Here is a 21,912-nt window from a genome sequence, read left to right as displayed (position 1 = left end):
TAAAAACAATTTTATTTAGTCAATTTAGAGCATTATTCCTTGGTTACAAGAATCATTTTTTCCCTTTCCTCCCCTCTCCTCACCCTTTCCGTAGTTGATGTGCAATTTCACTGGGTATTACTTGTGTCCTTGATCAGAACCTATTTTCATGCTGTTGATGTTTGCACTAGGATGTTCCTTTAGTGTCTATATCCCCAATCACATCCCCTTGACCCATGTAATTAAGCAGTTGCTTTTCTTTGGTGTTTCTATTCCCATAGTTTTTCCTCTGGATGTGGATAGTGTTTTTTTCTCATTTGGTACATACATGCTGATTACTGATATTTCCTCATTGTCTATATTGCCTTTTATCAGGATGTAGTTTCCTTTCCTATCCCTTTTAATCAGATCTATTTTTACTTTGGCTTTGTCAGATATCATCTACCTATCCAATCGATTTGGCTCCATCCTCTTACTTTTACCCTATGCGTGTCTACCTTCCTCATGTGTGTTTTTGGTAGGATTACCCTACATGGAATGGTAGGATTTTGGTTTCTAATCCACTCTCCTATTTCTTTTCGTTTTATGTGTGAGTTCATCCCATTTACATTCAAAGTTATGATGGCCACTTGTGTATTCCCCAACATTTTGATATTCTCTCCTAGTTCTGTCCTTTCTTCTTTTGCTATATCCTTTTAAACCAATGGTTTGGTTTTAATCAGTCCCCCTAATCCCAACCCTTAATATGCTTCTCTTTCTGCCCCCTCCCTTTTTATTCCCTTCTTATTTTTGGGGGGGGTCTGTTAAGTTCTCTTCCCACATCTCTTTCCCTCCCTTTTTGTATTCCTCACCCCCACTACCCCTCCTTGGTTTTCCCTTCTCACTTTCCCTTTAGGGTAAGATAGAATTCAATACCCTAATGGATCTAGATGCTTTTCCCTCTCACTGAAAGTAAGGTTTAAGTATTACTTATTAGCATTCTCTTCCTCTTATTTTAAGTGTATTCTTCCCCTCCCCTTCCCATGTGTATCTTTGTGTGATAAAGATTATCCTATTTATCTTATTTCTTCAAGTATCTCTTGATGCCATCTTCAATGCCCCCCTCACTTTGTCTCTTTTTTTTTTGTGTATCATCTTATACCAATTATTACCCCAATCTCTTCCTGTGAATGATTCTTCTAATTACTGTAATAGTGAATACAATTTTTGAGAGGTACAAATAACATTTTCCTCATATATTAATATAAATAATTTGATCTTTTTGAAGCCCTTAAAGAAGAAAGTTTGAATAAAAAACCATTTTTCCCCTTTTCCCTTTTTCTTATTTACCTTTTCTTGTTTCTCTTGATATTTGTGTTTGGATATCAAACTTCTCCACTTAGTTTTGGTCTTTTCTTTACAAACACTTGGAAATCTTCTATTTTGTTGAATACCCATATGTTTCCCTGGAAGTATATAGTCAGTTTTGGTGGGTAGGTCATCCTTGGTTTAAGACCTAATTCTCATGCCTTTCTGAATATCATATTCTAAGCCTTGCAGTCCTTTAGTGTGGAAGCTACCAGATTTTGTGTAATCCTGATTGGTGCTCCTTGATATCTGAATTGTCTTTTTTTGGCTTCTTATGAAATTTTCTCCTTAGATGGAAGCTCTTGAATTTGGTAATTACATTCCTGGGAGTTGTCATTTGAGGATTTAGTGTAGAGGGTGTTCTATGAACTCTTTCAATGTCTATTTTGCCCCCTTGTTCAAGAACATCAGGGCAGTTTTCGATGTCAAGATTTCTGCTTATTTCTGGGTTTTCAGGTAGACCAATGATTCTCAAATTGTCTCTTCGTGATTGGTTTTCCTGATCTGTCATCTTGTCAGTGTGATATTTTATGTTTTCTTTTATTTTGTTAGTCTTTTGACTTTGCTTTATTAATTCTTGCTGTTTTGCAAATCATTAGCTTCCAATTGCCCAATTCTGGTCTTTAAGGCCTGGTTTTCTGCTATAATCTTGATTTTCCTTTTCAGTTTGGTCTATCCTGCTTTCTGTGGCTTCCAGCTGTTTCTCCAGTTGGGAGTTTTTGTCCTTTAAACTGTTATTTTCTATTTGAACTGTTTCCTACTTTTCTTGCCAGAAGCCTTCCATCTTTTTGATAAGCTCTAATTTAAATTCTTCAAGAGGTTGTGGACAATTTACTTTTTTTTTAGAAGGTTTTGGTGCATTTATTTGTATTTCCTCTTCTATTTCCTCTGTAGCCTGGGTTTTTCCTCTGTAAAAATTATCCAGGGTCAACCCCTTCTTCTTGTTTTTCTTGGTGTTAGGAAGTTGTTGTTCTTGGGCACTTTTTGCCATTACTATGGTGGTTTTTCCTTCCCTTGATAGTCAGACATCTGAGTGAGGAAGGCAGGCTCTGTGTATGGAGCCATGGAGCAAGGCTTTTTGCCTGAGGCCAGCTCTCCAGTCTCTGTTGCTTCTACTGTTTCTTGCCCTTCTCTGTGCTCTCTCCCCATGAGCGCCCACTGTCTGCATTCTTCAGCCTGCTGGGGTTTCAGGTCTAGCTAATTTCAGGGGTAGGTCTTTGGTGGTCTTAGTCAGCTGCCTAGGACCTAGAGGTGCCCCTCGCTCACTCACTGATTCTAGCGTGTGCTAACTCTGACTCTGGCTCCATAGGTAGGTTGAGGGATCATAGATCAGCTTGGCTTTTGGTGGAAGCTTTTTCACCCCCTTATAGTGTGGAAATGCCCAAATCCCACATACCTTCAATGCGCCCTACTGTAGATTACCTTTGTTCATATGAATTTGGCTGTTTTGGTCTTTTGAGGTAGTCTGTATCAATAGGTGCTGAAGAGAGGAAGAGTCCTGAGTCTAGACTGCCGCCCTGTTCACCTGGAAGTCCTACTTGGATCCAGATCTGTCTAAACAGCTGACAGCTGATAGTTAAATTGGGAAATGACTAGAAAACAAATTAGTATCCATATATTAGTATAGGTAAAGATAAATATTTTTAATTGATCACAGATTTAACAATTATATGAAGTGAATATATATTCCCTTTTTAATATTTTTGTCTCATTTATGCAGGGCTTAAAACAACATCAAAAAGAAGGAAGGCATCAGCACTTCAATTGAGGAGTAAGTTTGGCACTGCTGCACTAACTGTCATTCTCACTTTTCTTAAATATACCTATTTTTGTTAAGTTCTACTGAAATAAATTTTGAAAAATCAGATATTTTCCTATGCCTTTTCAGAATGGGAGATGCATCTTGGGGAAAAAGGTGCGAACCTAGCACAAGGTGACAAAGACAATCATTAAGAATGTCAGAAGCCTGACTTGATCCCTTGTTTATTTGGCATGTATTCATTTGGGTGTATATCCAAGTAAAGAGGAAAAAAAACAAAATAAATAAAATATATTTTTAAAATGACAAATCATAATAGAAAAAAAAGGAAATGTATGTAGTAGATTGTGTGGTCCTTTAAATACTAGTGATTTTCATACATAGAGTCATGGTGATCAATTTTATTCATCAAGGCAGAGGAGCAGAGAATAGAGTGGGATTATCAGTTTTTTTTCTTCCTCCACATACTGTTTCTGAGAAAAAAATTCAATTAAATAAACTTGATGGTCGATATTAGTGTTTACACCCCTTCAGACCTTGTTTCATATTCAGATTCATTACAGAAAGGCTTAGGAATCAGCTTTGGTTTTGTTTATAGAGACTAGGAATGAGATTTCTAATGATGTTTTCTTTAAGATACTATCCACACAAAATATGTTTCATGGAGTTCATTATAGTGGAATTTCATTTCTAATTAATGTGGTTAGAGCATGGTTAGTTGCTTTCTCCCATCAAATTTCTTGTCTTCTCAAAAAGGGAGTGGTGGAGGAAGGAAGAGAATTTGGTATTCAAATTTTTAAGAAAACAAATGTTGATGGCTATTTTTATATGTAATTTGAAAGAAAAATTTTTTTAAATCAGAGAGTTGCTATAAGCAATGTGGTATATATTTTGTAACGAGGAAAGGAATGAAATGATTTACAAACCACAGCAGAGAGGAAAGTTTGCAAAGAGGTACCGTGCCACATGCCATGGAACGATATAGGCTCAATTCTGGAATCTGGGGACTTTATAAAAAGTGGACATAGAGAGAACTCTGGGCTTTGGTTTCCTGTCTCTGGGAGAGCTTGAAGTGGACAATTTCCTATTTCTTGTATCTTTGTGAGCTGAGTGGGGGTTTGGTTTCCTTTTCCCCGTAGAGCCAAAGCTACCTATCCCTGGTGTCCTAGTGGAGAAATCCTTTCTACATTGTCATCTACTTTATCATATATTCATGTTCTGGTGTCTTGAGAGAACATTCCCAACTGCTGTAAAGAGTTCTGCCAGCACGTTAGTAAACTGACTGTGGGAAAAGGCCTGAAGCCATCTCGGGCCCAAACTGATGAGGATTTGAACCCTCTCATAAAGGGTTCAACTTAATTACTCTGACAAACTATAAATATCTAAGCAAATGTCTTCTGGGAGGATTAGCAGGGAATTTCCAGACAGTGTAGTAATCTAAGTAGCCAGAAGAAATGAAGACACCCATTTTCAGGGATCTTAGAAAGGGGGGAGGTTTACTTAGAATTTCTTATATTAGGGATTCCTATTTCCTAATCTATCCTGCTACTGTTAATAACAAACCCTGTCTTTGGTTTTTTAAAACCTGATTTGAGGGTCAGATAAGCATTCTGGGCCTGTGAGAGGCCTGAAGGGCCTATCCTCACTGTGGGGTGTCAAGTAATCAACAACATTTGATATCTCACTTCTACAAAGCTACCATCTAGATTCCGATATTTCAATTGGCAGAGCCAGAAAAAAGGAAAGAACCAAAGAGATCTGGAACTTTTCTGTGCTAAAAAAACTTGGGCCTGCTTATATTTTGAGGCCTGCAGGCAGAGAAAAAGCCTGTGTAAGTGATCTCTGAGAAGGCAGTTGGGCAGCCTTTTTTTTTTTAGAACTCTCAGTGGAGAATAATAGAAAGTTCAGGAACTGATACTTGCATGTTTCTATAAACTGAAAACAAAACATAGCTGAGCCTGACTCATAGCGAATTACAACAACTGGTCCTTTCAATGAAAGTAACACCAGATCAAATGGAGCATTATTGTAAATAAGCAAGAAAGGGAACTGAGTTAGGGCAAGGGGAACTAACCAGGCAGGGAGACAACACATCCCAAACACAGACAAAGCTTGAGGTAGAGTACAAATTTTTGATAATGCTATGGCAACATTGTTTCCTCTGAGGGATGTCGCATACGTACAACCAGATGTTGGGATTGTACATGTAAGGGTCCATAAACAATTTACATCTGGAGATCTTGACTCCATAAGAAGATGCACTCCTAAGTTTTATGATGATCCTCACAAGACAATAAGGGAGTTCAAAAGAGCAGTGAAACTTTTTGATACTGATTTTGTGAAATTTTGTTACAGGAACTGTTCACAAAATGAGAACAACAGTTCATAGATGGAACTGTCGGGAACCCAGATTTAACATCATGGCCAATACAAGCTGGGGTTTTGAATTGAATTCCGTGGACAATTATAGATTCTTTAACCAGGCTAGGGAATCTTTAATTGAAGCCATGAAGGCCAATTCAAAAAGGCCTAAAGCCTGGTCAGAATTTGATACTGCTGGGCGAGTTTTTGTAATACGGTCATTTACAACCCTTAAATCTTGAATGAATCAATGGACTGGTCTGCCATTTTCATCCAATTTTGGCTTTTTTTATTGGAAGGATTGATGTATTATACTCTGAGTAGCATGATATTATTCCTTGTTGTATTAGGGATTTGATAAATGATCTTATTCCATCCACAGCCTCTTTGCTTAGGTTGTATTGTGGTATGCATGGAGGAGGTCCACCTTTGGTCCTCACCCTGACTGGTGTTGCTGATTTTAATAAGCCCATATCTATAGAAGACATAGGCCAAAGACCTTCAAGGATGTCATCAGGTATTGGATAGACTGACCCTGTGCCCCCCTCTGCCTCTACTGAATCTACTGGAAGATCAAGTGATATATCTCCAGAAGGTGTGCACTGGATTGTTGCCCTCAGTTTGCACAAGTCTCTACCCATTAAATTCATTGGGCAAGAATGCATGAGAAGAAACACATGGTCTACAGACAGGGGACCCAAAGAAACCATTTTAGGCTGTAATTTTGATACTCTCTGTGGTCTTCCTGTAGCTCCAACCACTTCTATTAACCCTATCACCCTACAGTCATCAGGAGGTGTTTGTAACACTGACTTACTAGCCCCCATGTCAACAAGAAGATCATAAATTTGCTCCCCCACTTTTAGTGATATGTGTAGCTCTGTGCTATTTGGAGGTGAAAATGTTTCTATCAGTGAGACCAACATGATTGGATCTGGGAACTCTTATCTCTAACCCCCAGTCATCCAAGCCTATCTCCTCATTTGCTTTCACCTCCTTACACTGCCAGGATTTTCTTTTGTTTTTGCTTTCCCGGGACTTAGTAGCTTTCCCACAGTTTCCTTCAGCTTTTTTTAGTTCATTGTTCACACTTGCTATCATTGCTTTAGATTCATTGCTTTCTTGCTCATTGGTTACTATTTGTTCTTTGCTGTTGTTACTTTTGTCACTATTGGTGTTGCTATTTGTTCTTCTTTTGCACATTCAATACTAATTTCAATGTTGTTATTTTGCATCTCATGGGTCCTATCATTTTCCCCATTTACCAAGTCCTTTTGCCATATTATTTCATTATCTTTGCATTTCTTTGCATAAAGCAGTTACACTTTTCTGTTGTTCAGGTTTCTGGCAACCTGCCCCTGCCACCTGAGAAAATTTTGGCCCAGCACCATTCTGGATAAACTCTTGCATGCTATAGAGGTCTGGGGCTTGCTTGATCCTTTGCAATTGTGAGAGCAGCAGTTTGACTGTTCCAACCTTTGGTATTGTGGATATCTGTATCCATATGCATTCTGCCTCCACCAATTACCATTAGAGAATCTATTGCCCCTGTTTTCCTGGTTAAAGAATTGTCCCCCTGAATTTGCAGTCACACAAAAAAGTGCCCTGGCCTATTGCACAGGAAACAATGGAGTGATTTGGACCTTTGCTCCCTGGGTGTATACTCATTTCTGAGTTTATAAGATCTGAGTGCTGCCACAGCCTTCACTTCCTTTATCTCAGTTTCCTTTAATTTTTTATTTGCTTCCTGTAATTGTTTTCTTGGGTCCTCAACTAGGTCATGCCTCTCTTCCGGACTGTTTTTCCTTATTTGTATGAAAGATAGAGCATGCATTCCTTTTCAGTTCTTCCAAACTCATGCTCTCCCATGTAGGGCAATTGGTACTAAAGTAGTTCTTTACAGCACTACAACTATAGGGTGAGGTAACTAAGGAATTCACCCTCTTGGGGCCTGCAACAAAATGACTGCAGTCTCACTCTCACAGACAGGTCTCTGGGCTCTGGTAGGGTTCTTCTTAGTTGGTACAAATCCCTTGGGGTGTGGGGGTGGGGCAGCTGAGTGGCTCAGTGGATTGAGAGCCAGGCCTAGAGATGGGAGGTCCTAGGTTCAAATCTGCCCTCAGACGCTTCCTAGCTGTGTGACCCTGGGCAAGTCATTTAACCCCCATTGCCTACCCCTTACCACTCTTCTGCCTTGGAACCAATACACAATATTAATTCCAAGATGGAAGGTAAGGGTTAAAAAAAAATCCCTGGATTCAGGAACTCAGTTGTTGACTACAGTGAATGCAAGATGGACAGGATATCTCACTCAATGACTGGATGGCTGTGTGGCAGAATCACAGAAATCAGGAATCAATGTCTTCCAAAGAAAGTCAAGTAACCTCGGTCAGATCAACAACAGGAAGTGATCTCTTCAAGACCCTTGAAAAGACAGGAACACTCCCCTCACTCTGGAATCTCTCTTAGTTCCATGCATGCGCCAGCCCTCTTCTGAAAAGTCCTACTCCAACGTTTTGCAAAAGCTACTACCTGTCTTTTCTCCCTATTACAATAGATAGCTTCGGCTTCACAGGGTAAAGGAAACTAAACCCCCAGTCGACTCACACAGATGCAAGAAGTAGGAAGTTGTCCACTTCAAGCTCTCCCAGAGATAGGAAACCAAAGCCCAGAGTTCTCTCTTTGTCCACTTTTTATAAGGTCCCCAAATTCCAGAATTGAGCCTATATCACTCCATGACATGCGGCAAGGTCCCTCTTTGCAAACTTTCCTCTCTGCTGTCTGTTTGCAAACCACTTCATTCCTTTCCTCATTACAATACAAAGTGTAAGAGCAATAACTTGGTAGTACTGGTCCAGGCTCTGCTACTTAATGTGGATGGAATTTTTACCAAATTACTTCATTTCCCTACCTTTTATTGTCCTTTGAAAAATGAAAGAGTTAGCTAAATGATTGACTGATAATGATAATAATTTGAATCTGTTTTTTAAGAAGCTCCATCTCATTTGACTGGATGAATGGAATATAATTTTTTATTATCTTTTACAATTTATTGTTGTTATTGTATAAATTGTTCTATTGGTTCTACTCACTTAAACCTTTTCCTCAGTTTGTACAAATGAATCCCTCACATCATTTCTGTTTTTTATTATTTCTTTTTAAATTTTTTTATTAAATTTTTTCCATTTTTTATTGTCATGCAAAACACACTTCCAATAGTGGTCATTGTTATAAGAGCAAAGTGAGACATAATCAAAACCCCAAAATAAAACCAAAGGTACTGATGTGGAAGATGACTCCCAACAGTTCTTTCTCCAGAGGTGGATAATATTCCCCATCATAAGTCCTTTAGGATTGTCCCAGATCATTGCATTGCTGAGAGCAGCCAAGTTTTCACAGATAATCATCATCTAATATTGCTGTTATTGTGTACAATGTTCTCCTGGTTCTGCTTATTTTGTTCTGCATCAGTTCGGCAGATCTTTCCAACTTATCATTCCTTACAGCAATTTTATTCCATCACCAACATGTATCACAATTTATTCAGCCATTCCTCAATTGATAGATAACTCCATAATTTCCAATTCCTTGCCGCCGCCACAAAGAGAGCAACTGTACATTATTAATTAATTTTTAAAGTTACATAGAAACAAATTTTAACGATTGTTTTCTCACATTTTTGTATTCAGGTTTTTCTCCCTACCTCCCTTTCCCCACCTTGCTCCCCAGGTGGTAAATAGTCTAATATAGGTGATAACAATGCTTTCATCCGATACATATTTCCATATTGTGCATGCCGTGACAAAAGACACATCACAGATACAATAACAAACTCATAAAGGAAATAAAGTAGAAAATTGTATGCTATGAGATGAAATTGAACTTGAATAGATTATCTTAGTGTATGACAAAGATTGAAATAAAAGTGTTTAGGCTCTTTCTGGAGTTTACGATGAATCAATAGATTATGGGTAATACCTACAGATAGTTTCCTCCAGGCAAGACACATCGAACACAAATATATTAAGAAAACTGTTGCTGTATTTGTTGAGCACTACTTACACCCTGAAATCAAAGCTAAATGGGAAGAACCTATTGAAACTGTAGCACCCAGTGTTCCAAAACAAATATGCCTAACAAAAACATTCACAATAGAGCTGCCATCACAAAGCAACTATAGAAAGATTAATAATCCAATGTCAAAAACCTATCAAGCTTCATTTTTGGAATAGATTACTTTACCAAGCAATAGAAGAACCTGATAACAGGTAGAGGTCATTGGAGTTGTTAGATATAATTGAAAGTGGCTTATTTCTGAATGGAACCCTTGAAACACCTTATCAATCAGGGGAATCAAAAAGTCCATCCTCTTTATGAACTCTGCCAAAATTTGTGTCAGCAGAAAATCCTCAAATACTTTTTGATGCATATGGATCTCTTTGTGATGACCAGAAACTACAAAAGGATTATTGGGGTTTTCCTTAAAACTTGTAGACTTGGTATGTTAGGACATATACCCAAATAAAGAAGTGATAATTTCTCTGCATTCCTACTCCACCAGTTCTTTCTCTGGAGACAGATCACATTCTTTTTCACAACCCTTCAGTATTGTCCTGGATCATTGTATTGCTGACTGGCCAAGTCTCACATTTGATTGTTCCACAATATTGCAGTTACTGTGTAGAATGACTTCCTGGTTCTGCTTATTTCACTCTGCATCAGTTCATGGAGGTCTTTTTCTGAAATCATTCTTTTCATCATTCCTTATAGCACAATAGTATTCCATCACCAACATATATACCACAATCTGAAGAGTAATGCTTTTGATAGGTGTCACTATACCAGATAGCCATATTCCAAACATGGAATCTACATGGAACAGAAAATTTGTAAAGTACAGCAATATGGCCAGAGTACTATTGCCCTTGTATGGTACTAAAGTTATAACAAAGATACTTTGAGTGAATCTCCAGGTGCTTTTTTTACATCCTGGTGCTTTTTTCTTTTTTTTAATTAGGGTATGAACTTATTAGAAAGCCAAGAAAACTGGAAAGCGGTTGGTCAGAAATTAAACTTAGACGAACTCCCTATATATACATCACATATGTATCTGAATAATTGCAATAGGGAGAATTGTTTTTTTAAAGATAAAATAGACAGTTTTGATTATATGAAATTTTGAGTTTTATCAGGGAGCAACTAGGTGTATTTGTGTGTGTTTAGACAGACAGATAGATTTTTTTGATAAAGTCATTTTAATGGAAAATGTAAAACCCCTTTCAACTTCAATGTACAAAGCCACGTGTAACGCTTGCACTTTTTTAATAAATAAAACAAGCCAATGTTTTTTTAAAAATACATCATTGAATGTATATATGTATATATTTACATAGCATATTAAGTTTAATATTAAGCTTTAAAAGTTCCACATAAATTTTACCAAAATGAGACAATTTTAAATAAATTACACCTTTTGAAAATGTTTAATTGTACACTGAATAGCTTCAATAAAGTATTGAAGTGTCTGTCTTTAGTATCTACTTTATATACTTTGTATTTTACAACTTTACATTTATGTGGCAGTAAATTTCAGATTATGACACGACGACTGCTGTGCAATTCAGCAATTTCCCAAAATGCAGGCAATAGCTGGTGTTTGTATACTACTCTTATATTAACTGTCACAATGTAGTGAAAAATATCAGTTATTTTAGCAAACTGTACAAGATCACATTTATATCTGATCAAAATATAGCATAGAATTTGGGTTTTTTCCTAAAAAATAAATATATCATTTTAAATCTGACATTTTCACAAAACTCCATGTACACTATAATACAGAGATGGCAGCAGAGAGCTGCCTTTGTCTTTATAACTAACATTAAATCACAGTAGCTGTGATTCAGGGACCTGTACAGCTGTGGTGCCAGTGACCAGCAAACATTCCAAATGCCTTTTCTGCTGGTCATTGTGCAGATGGATCTTCACATGGGGCTGAGGAGCCCCAGTCCAATCAAAGGACACTCAGTTCTCTGGATCCTCCATTTCATCTTCATGGATCTTCAAAGCTCTCACCATTTCTCTAACTACATGATACAAGATATTTTTGACCTGCAGTTTATCATCATAGTTGATTTCTTCCTTCAGCAGCCTCAGTTCCTGGGTTAAGTGAAATGATTGTACAAATGATTGTATCGGATGGATGGATGGATGGATTGGATGGATTGGATGGATGGATGGATGGCCGGCCAAATACTTGGCCCTTGCTGCCCTTCTCTTCGAATTGATTACTATGAAGATAAAGGTTATTTAAAAAAAAATACTATACCTAAGATTAAAAGGAAAACAGTTTGAGGGAAGGTAGGTATTCATAGCTAGTTTACCTGTTAAGATTTCATTTCCAAGATAAATAAGGAACTGATCAAATTTGTTAGGTTAATAGTAATTGTCCAAATGATAAATGGACAAAAGATAATGAACAGGTAATTCTCAAGGCAAGAAATCCAAGCTCTCTATAGTATCTGCAAAAAAACTTACCTAAATCATCAAAAATTAGAAGAAGAAAAAAACTCAACTCCAACATTCCATCTCAAAACCATCAGATTGGCAAAACTGACATGGAAATAAAAGAGGCTGTAAAAAATGGGCACATTGAGGCACAGTTGGTGGATCTGTGAATCATTCCAGCCTTATAATTTGTTACTGTCCCCAAAACTATATGTAGGTATTTTTACCCAGAGATCCCATTACTAGGCCTATACCCCAAGGTGATCAAAGAAATGACCCCTGTACAAAAATGTTTATAGCAGTTCCTAGTGGCAAAGAACTGGAGAGCAAGGGGGTGGGTGCATATCAACTGAGGAATGGCTTAATAATACAAATGTGCTATAATGAAAAAGGTAGTTTCAAAATAAGCAGAGGATAGTGCAGACTGATGGGAACCAAGAGAACAATTTGTGCAATTAGCAACAACACTAAAGAAAAAACAGCTGAAACATGACAATCATGAGAAGATAGATGATGTACAAATGAATCCACCTCGTGAATGAGAAGACATGGACTGAAGGCTTAGAATTAGACATATTTTTGGACACAGTTCAGCATAAGAATTGATTTTGCTTGATTAAGCAAATTTTTTACAAGTATCTTCTCCTAGGAACAGGAGGGTGGGGGAGAGGGAAGAAATAAATATTAATTTAGAGATATAACATTTAATACTTAAAAATAACTCAGATACTCAGGACTTCTTTTATCTGCCTGTATGTTATTTATTAAACATTAAATATAAATAAGAGCAAGGAACAGGAGGGTGGGGGAGAGGGAAGAAATAAATATTAATTGAGAGATATAACATTTAATACTTAAAAATAACTCAGATACTCAGGACTTCTTTTATCTGCCTGTACGTTATTTATTAAACATTAAATATAAATAAGAGCAAGTTAAGAACTTGCCCCAGGACTCTGTATTTGAACCCCATTTAGAAAGATGAAGAAACAAGTTGACAGAAATGAAAACTGATATTTTTTCCTTCTGGAGTTTCTTCTTACTCCATTGAACAGTCTTCCTCTTTAATATCAGATGATTTTGATAGTTGTATCATAAGTTATTAATCTAGTAGGATGATTCTACTTCTATCTTTATCTTTTAAAAAATATCCTTTGATAGTCTTGTTTCTTTGAGGTGTATTAATTTCACTGTCCATATACAAAGTAAAATAATAGATTTAAATTGTCATGTTAATATAAAGAGCATTATGAGCTTTCTATTTATATCTGTCTTTATTCATGACTTTTATTTGTTCCACTAAAGTCATATTAAGAAAATGAGTTTTTATTTTTAAAAAAGTTTGATTGCATGTTGTCTTTTCTTTCTATTAAATTCAGGTCCAGATCTCTCCTAAGGAGAGTGGCATTTTATCCTGTCCTGGTTTCGAAGAACAAAGTTGAATTTTCCCCCCCAACCCCCCACCCCCTTCAAGAAGACTTGACTGGAGAGTGCAGTCCATTGTATAACTGTTGAATATGTTCTGATGTACACAGGTTTTTAATTAATCAGCAAAATATATTTAGAAAAAAGGATGTTTGCATAGTTGAATAAAACTGGGGATGTGAGTCACGAATGTTGAAAACTTGGTCAGTTTTAGTATTGATGTCAATAAAATTTTACTTTTAAAATTTTTAATTTTTTTAAAAATAGTACCATATTTGCTTCAATTTCTTTTACACCCTTACCTTTTGTTATGGAATTAATCATGAGTATTGGTTCTAAGGCAGAAGAGTAAATGTGCTGTTCCTCTCTGGTCAACCCATATATCTCATACACAAATAATGGTACAGAAAAGCAATTTAGTATTGTAAAAAATAATGTCTATTGTGAATTTTAGATTTTCTCCACCCTGATTAAATCTTTAAAAATCCTAACAAAACAGGAATGTCTACAGCATTACTTAAGGATTAAGTGTTGAGGAGGATGGCCTATGACAGACATGTGCTAGCAAGTGACAAATAAGAAACAACTGACAGACCCCTTGGGCTATCCTATGTCAAGCTTAAGCTACCATTGGTACATGCAGGAAGTGATATAAAAAAGTATATATTTACGTCACTTTCTCTTGCTGCTCTCTTTGGCGGCAGAGGCATTGAGCTAGGGGTCTTTCTCTCAGAGACGGGTTCAACTAATGGTGTGGCTCGTGGCAGCGTTTTGGCGTCTTGGCATGGGTCAGGTGAGGCGTCTTCCCTGATTCCTTTTTTTTCCTTTACCTTTCCTAAAATGCTATCCTCCTAGGAGGTCCCTCATCTCAGAGGAGGCCTCGTGGCTGGAAGGTTTCTGAACTCCCCTTGACTCAGACTAGGCCAGAGAAATCTTATACTCTTTCCCTCTCTCTTAATTCCTTCCCTCTATACTAATTAAACCACCATACAATTTCCAATATGACTTGATTGTTTTTATTGGGATTTTGATTAATCCCTGGCAACCCTAAGTATAATATATTAGTAAAAACAAACAAACCTAAATTTACCCTTAACACCACACATCATGCAACACAGGCACTCAAAGAAGAGTGAGGAAGGACCAAGCTGGGTTGGACACTCAGATAAGCTGGAAGTCCAAGATTCTGGTTGGGGTGGGGGTTCTACTTACACAATCCCCTGTGATTCTAATGGGAGAGGAGCATGTTGAAATCTCCCAGTAAATTTTACATGCCTAGTCTCCCCAATGAATCATTTCACATATCAAGCTTATACCTCTAAAGATTCTTCTAACTAGAGGCTCATAACATTGCACCTAACAAAGGGGAAATTACAAAAATTTAGGTGTAAGAGGTAAAGAAAAGAGAAAGAATGCAGCAAAATGATAGATGGTTTTTTTAGACACATTAATGAAAAGCCAATTATGAGGCATTTCCCTTTGGCATAACAGTTTACATTCAGAATAAGTAAGTTCAACCTTCTTCAGTTCAGTTCCTTATATCCCAAAGTTCATTCTGGATCTTTTCAATTCAGTGCCTGGTTTCTACAGGCATCCTTATGGCACCTTCTCCAAAGATCCTCTTTCTTGATTCGGAGTATTGACAAGTTGCTTTTCCTGAAATTTCTACAAAAGATTTCAAACCTTGAATTTTAGGATAATTATACAATTTCCCCTGAGGAGGGTGTTGACCAAAACCAGAATCACCAGAAAAACCAGGATACGTGGTTGAATTATGAGGTATATGAATCAATTGTCAAAAGAAAAACCTAATTTACCACCCCCCAAAAAAGAAAAAAAATAAATTCTGAATAAAAAATAAAATATTAAAATCTTATGAGTATAAAACTTTGAGTAAAAAGGAATAAACCTGTAACAGATCCTTGAATTACCAGCAAGGCCCCATTAAAGTGATTCATGTCCCACAAGCCAATTGCAGTAATATAGCACTTTACCCATCTATAGCCAGGATTACAGAAAACTGCCAAACTATAAAAGAGTAGAGACTAGATTCTGAGGTAAAAGGGAAATATGATTCTTTGGTATGATTTTACCTTCACTTTTGGATAGGTGAGCCAAAATGAAAGCCAAACTAAAGTACTTGTTGGAAATCTGGCAAGAGGAAGCCCCACATCTAAAATTGTCAAACAGCTGTTTCCTAAAACCTCAAAACAAGTCCTCTGTCTTGACATAGATCCTCATCAATCCCACTGGGATGGTTGGTCTCTTTGACCTTGTACTTCTTGACACTGTGTAGTGGCTCTTTTCTGATCCCTTATTCTCAAATCAGACACAATTTATTAGTAAAAGTACCATAATATTTAACAATCAATGGCAGGTTTCTATTTTTCTAAAGCTTTTGGGGTAACCATTGATATTATAAAGTTAACCTTTAAGATAAAAAATCAGTATTACTTAGTAATTCCATGTACTTAAAGTACAAAAAGAAAAATAAGAAAGGAAAAAAAAAATAAAAAATCCTATTGCAAACATAAAATATATTAAAATAATGATTTTTAAAATCATAAATTCATAGTTCATATTTCATGTGACAATGTGTTAGCCAAGCAGAAGCACAACACAAAGGTTTCTCACTCAAAAATGTGATCTTTTTTTCCCTTTTAACTTGGCCATGATCCACAGAGTGAGTGTACAAGATTTTTTCACCAGATAACAGCTTTTTAAAAACAGTAGTACAGCAACTAATGCAGATTCTAAGAAATAACAAAATCTCCAGTCTTAAGAGCCTATATGATGACAACTGCATACAACAAGCTATCATTAGAATTCACATGAGTCTCTATAGCCACTTGCTGTGTGTCATTTAAAAACATTTGAAGGGGACAGCTGAGTGGCTCAGTCAATTGAGAGCCAGGTCGAGTGACAGAAGGTCTTGGGTTCAAATGTGGCCTCAAACCCTTCCTAGCTATGTGACCCTGGGCAAGTCACTTAACCCTCATTGCCTAGCCCTTACTACTCTTCTGTTTTGCAACCAGTACACAGTATCCACTCCAAGATGGAACATAAGGGTTTAAAAACAACAAACATTTGAAGCTCATGGATATTTGTGACAAGTTCTCCAGATCTAGCCAACCTTTCAAACTCAGCTGAGATATTTATAAGAGTATATTTACTGCCATCATTCCAAAATTTGTTAGGAGAGTCCAGAAAAACCTCTATACTGCTGATGAAGACCTTTTGGGTCTAAAATGCCACAATCCTGGTGGAAGGGTGGAGTAAGCTGAAAAGTTATGAATATAGAATTGTTCAGGGGACACCAAGCTGCATGGGAAATCCTCCTTCCTCCAGGATGAGACTGTAACAGCTGTAAAAGGCACGTATTTATGTCCCATCCTTAGTAATGTGGAAGTGAGGAATACAATAGAGAAAATCACTTAAAATTTTTTTTTAAATTAATGTATTTAGTCAATTTAGAACATTATTTCTTGGTTACAAGAATCATATTATTTCCCTCCCTCCCCACCCTTCCCATAGTTGACACGCAATTTCACTGGGTATTACATGTGTCCTTGATCAAAACCTATTTCCATGTTATTGGTGTTTGCATTGGGATATTCATCCCCAACCATATCCCCTAGACCCATTTATTCAAGCAGTTGTTTTTCTTTGGTGTTTCTACTCCCACAGTTTTTCCTCTGGATGTTGATAGTGTTCTTTCTCATAGATCCCTCCAAGCAGGATCACTGCATTGCCACTAATGGAGAAGTCCATTACTTTCAATTGTACCACAGTGTTTCAGTCTCTGTGTACAATGTTTTCCTGGTTCTGCTCCTCTCACTCTGCATCAATTCCTGGAGGTCATTCTAGTTCCCATGGAATTCCTCCAGTTTATTATTCCTTTGAGCACAATAGTATTCCATAACCAACATATACCACAATTTGTTCAGCCATTCCCCAATTGAAGGACATCCCCTTGTCTTCCATTTTTTTGCCACCACAAAGAGCGCAGTTATGAATATTCTTGTACAGGTCTTTTCCCTTATTTTTTCTTTGGGGTACAAACCCAGCAGTGCTATGGCTGGATCAAAGGGCAGGTAGTCTTTTATCGCCCTTTGTGCATAGTTCCAAATTTCCCTCTAGAATGGTTAGATCAATTCACAACTCCATCAGCAATGAATTAATGTCCCGACTTTGCCACATCCCCTCTAGCATTCATTACTTTCCTTTGCTGTCATGTTAGCCAATCTGCTAGGTGTGAGGTGATACCTCAGAGTTGTTTTTATTTGCATCTCTCTAAATATAAGAGATTTAGAACACTTTTTCATGGGCTTATTAATATTTTTTATTTCTTTAACTGAAAATTCATGACCCTTGCCCATTTGTCTTTTGGAGAATGGCTTGATTTTTTTTGTATAATTGATTTAGCGCCTTATAAATTTGACTAATTAGACCTTTGTCAGAGGTTTTTGTTATGAAGATTGTTTCTCAATTTGTTGCTTTCCTTCTAATTTTGGTTGCATTGGTTTTCTTTGTACAAAACCTTTTTAATTTGATGTAATCAAAATTATTGATTTTACATTTTGTGACTCTTTCTAAGTCTTGCTTGGTTTTAAAATCTTTCCTTTCTCAAAGGTGTGACATGTATACTATTCTGTGTTCACAAAATTTGCTTATAATTTCCTTCTTTATGTTTAAGTAATTCACCCATTCTGATTTCATCTTGGTGTAGGATGTTGATCCAAACCTAATCTCTCCCACACTGTCTTCCAATTTTCCCATAGTTTTTATCAAAGAGTGGATTTTTGTCCCCAAAGCTGAGATCTTTGGGCTTTTCATAGACTGTCTTGCTGAGGTCCCTTATCCCAACTCTATTCTACTGGTCCTCCTTTCTGTCTCTTAGTCAGTACCATATTGTTTTGATGACCACTGCTTTATAGTACAGTTTGAGATCTGGCACTGCAAGGTCACCTTCCTTCACATTTTTTTTTCATGATTTCCCTGGATATCCTTGATCTTTGGTTCTTCCAAATGAACTTAGTTATGGTTTTTCCTAATTTAGTAAAAAAAAATTTGGTAGTTCACTGGGTACGGTGCACTAAATAAGTAAATAAGTTTGGGTAGGCTTGTCATTTTTATTGCTCGTCCTATCCATGAGAAGTTGATGTTTTTCCAATTGTTTAGATCTAGTTTTAATTGTGAGGAAAGTGTTTTGTAGTTGTGTTCATATAGTTCCTGTGTTTGTCTCAGCAGATAGATTCCCAAGTATTTTATATTGTCTAGGGTGATTATAAATGGAATTTCTCTTTCTAATTCTTGCTGCTGAGATGTATTGGAAATATATAGAAATGCTGATGACTTATGTGGGCTTATTTTGTATCTTGCAACTTTGCTAAAGTTGTTGATTATTTCCACTAGCTTTTTAGTTGATTCTCTAGGATTCTTTAAGTAGACCATCATATTGGCTGTAGAGGTATATAAATTTGGATTTACTTTTTTTCTTTTCTCCCTCTCTCCTTAAATTAGATAGAACACAGCTGTTTTAAATCTTAGCAACAGGGCCCTAAGGTCCTGGCTGGGAGAGCTGTTTCTAAATCTCTTTTCCCTTAGGGAACAACTGCCTAAATTAGGAGTGAGGGAAACCTGTAGAAAGTTTTGGCTTTGTCCTGCTCCTCATGTGTTTTGTGAAGCCCGCTAGAAAAATATTTACAAAACATATCTATATCTATATCTATATATATACACACATATATATGGATACTACATTCTTCGACATTTATATGGTGGTTGAAGAATTAGGAACATTGAAGAATACACCAAAACTCCAATTTTTTATATTATTAGGTAATGTCATTTTTGTACTCCTCAGTACTGTATTAAGAGATGCTAAAATATAAAATATTATGCAAAAAGCAGACAAAACACAGGAAAACATAGAAAAAATTGAGGTTAAAATACAGGAGAATGTATAAGCCCAATTGGAGAATTTAAAATGTTTCTTACAGGATCAATTGGCAAACATCCACCCCACCAGAAACAGACCTACTTCTGTACCTTTGAATGAGGAAATTTCCTTCCCCAAAATAGAGATGAAAAATGCCTTCCCTATAGCTCAGCTAACAGACTGGCTCTCTCAATGTCTGCAAATCTTGGCTGAATTTAATCCCCAAAACCCTTCCCCTGCAATCCCAGTTTCTCATGTTCCTTCTCCTACACAAAACCAAATTCCAGCCCAAAGGAGATCCTGTCCTCCTAGAGAAACTCGTCCTAGTCAAACTGACCCACAGGTACAAAATTCAACTAGTGGCATGTTTCCTCTAAGAGAAGTACCTGAAATAGGACAGAATGGGGATGTGGTGACTTTAAGACACAAGATACCATTTACTCCCCAAGAAATAAATGAATTTACAGGAAATATCCACACATATGAACAAGATCCCTTTCTAGTAACAAAAAAGATGACAGACATATTTTTTCAATATAATCCATCTTATAAGGATGTTGAAAACTTGCTATGGGCTTTTTTAACTGAATGTGAGAAAAATAAAATAATTGCTCATGTCAACAAAACCCGGGGGGGGGGGGGGAGAGGGCATAATGCAGCACATTGGTCATCTCAGGATCCCAAATGGGACTATAACAACCCTGAGGATTTTCTACAACTATACCGTTGTAGAGAGGCCATCCTTACAGCAATGAGGGAATGTGCAGATAGTACAGATAAGTGGATGGAACTTGAAAAAATTAAGCAAAATGAGGAAGAAACACCCTCCAGATTTATGGATAGAATAATTGAGTTTGGGGGTAGATACCTGGATTTTGACCTATCTAAAGAAAATAGCTTAAGACAAGTTAAAAGGATCTTTGTCAATAACTCTTGCAAAGCGATTTTAGAACACATTGTCCAAGATGGCAGAGATGGACCTTGAAGAATTGCGGAAAACAGCTCTATATGTTTCAAAGGGAAACAAAGAAAAGGAGGAAGAAAACAATGATGTCATAGAGGAAATAAAAAAAGAATTGAGATGTTTAAAAGATAAGATGGCTAAAACGGAAAGTGGACATGATAATCAACCAATGACACTTGCCCCTCTCCAGGTATCTAATTATCGATCCATTACCTGTCAGTTCTGTGAGAAGAAGGCCACAAAATGATGGAGTGTACAACTTTACTCAAGATTATCAGAAGGAATATGCAGTTTAATGACAACTACAGAAGTGATAATTATAGAAATAACTATAATAATGATAATGGAAACCACAAATTTAGGAATGATAACTATAGGAATAGATATTGGGGAAATGATAGCTCAAACCAAATGACTCCCCAACAATATAACTTAAGTGGTGCTCATCCAAAAAATACTTGAGGTGCTAATGCCCCTCAGGGGGGTGCCCTTCAGGGGGGTTCCCAAGGAACTTCCCCAATACAATGAAGGTGTCCAGGGTGGGTGGTGTGGACACAGGAATCAGAGGATACAACCTTTGATTTTCTGGACCCTGATGTCCTACTACCTGTTGTCCTTATCTACTGCCCTCCCTATGCTAATTAACCCCATGTTACCTTAAAGGTGGGTAACACCTATTATGATTATCTTCTAGATACGGGAGCTTCCCCATCTGTATTAAAGAGTACACCGGATTAACATTGCTGTTCTGTTGGCTCAGAGAATGTAATGGGAGTGTCATGAATACCCCAAAGGATTAATCCCCCCCCCTATTTTACTTCCCTTTCTACCACCCCTTCTTATTCTCTTATTTTCTTTACAGTCTTTTTATACTACCCCACCCTCTCCCTACCTTATATTGCTTCCCTCCCCACCAGTCCATTTGTTACCCTTCTACTTTCCTATAGGGTGCAAATCAATTCTCTGCCCCAATGGATTGGATTGTTCTTCCCTCTTTGAGTCAATTACAATGCACTTGAGTTGAGTATTTCCTATCTCCAACCTCTTTACCCTTCCAGTGTATTGATATTCTCCCTCTTCCACCATGAGCTTCTTTGTGACAGATAAATTTACCCCCTTTTGTTTCTTTTCCCATTTTTTTAGTATTAACCTCTTTTTTTAGCTCTAGTTGTACATATATATATATATATATATGTATATGTAATTATGCATACATATATCTATATGCATATTTATGTCTTGGCATTTCATCCTATACAGTTTGTCACTGTTCCCTCTAAGTGTAATTTTTCTAGCTGCCGAGATGATAACAACAATTTTTAAAAGTTACCAATGACCTCTTATTATAGGGATATATATTTTAACTTACTGTGTCTCTTTAAAAAAGTGTTTTTTGTTTTTCTTTTTTCCCTCTTTTTTTAATAAACTTTTGATGATTCTCTTGAGTTCTGTGCCCGGGCATCAAATTTTCTGTTCAGGTCTTGTCTTCTATTATGTTAAAAGACCATACTTTCCCCTCTAAGAATATAGTCAGTTTTGCTGGGTAGTTGATTCTTGGTTGTAGAACTAGTTCCCTTGCTTTCTGGAATATCATATTCTATGCCTTTTGGTCCTTCAGTGTAGATGCTG

At 36.9% G+C, this 21,912-nt stretch overlaps 1 protein-coding gene across 2 annotated transcripts in view; it reads left to right on the top strand.

The window, feature by feature from the left end:
* SMN1 (survival of motor neuron 1, telomeric) overlaps window positions 1-13,642 on the top strand; it is a 32,003-nt gene extending 18,361 nt beyond the window's left edge. Inside the window, exons 8-9 of one of the 2 annotated variants that reach the window (XM_007486497.3) lie at window positions 3,047-3,097; window positions 13,333-13,642. In XM_007486497.3, the coding sequence (XP_007486559.1) occupies window positions 3,047-3,094 (48 nt within the window). In that variant the 3' untranslated portion in view covers window positions 3,095-3,097; window positions 13,333-13,642. Of the gene's footprint in view, window positions 1-3,046; window positions 3,098-3,214; window positions 3,418-13,332 lie in introns of those variants that run through there. The other variant, XM_001365196.4, reaches the window with a different exon arrangement.
* The last annotated feature ends 8,270 nt before the right edge of the window (window positions 13,643-21,912 follow it).

This window comes from Monodelphis domestica, chromosome 3 (genome assembly GCF_027887165.1).
Source record: "Monodelphis domestica isolate mMonDom1 chromosome 3, mMonDom1.pri, whole genome shotgun sequence".
Taxonomy (NCBI): domain Eukaryota; kingdom Metazoa; phylum Chordata; class Mammalia; order Didelphimorphia; family Didelphidae; genus Monodelphis; species Monodelphis domestica.
The sequence above is the reverse complement of the archived record's forward strand: the minus strand, read 5'-3'. Positions and strand labels throughout refer to the sequence as shown.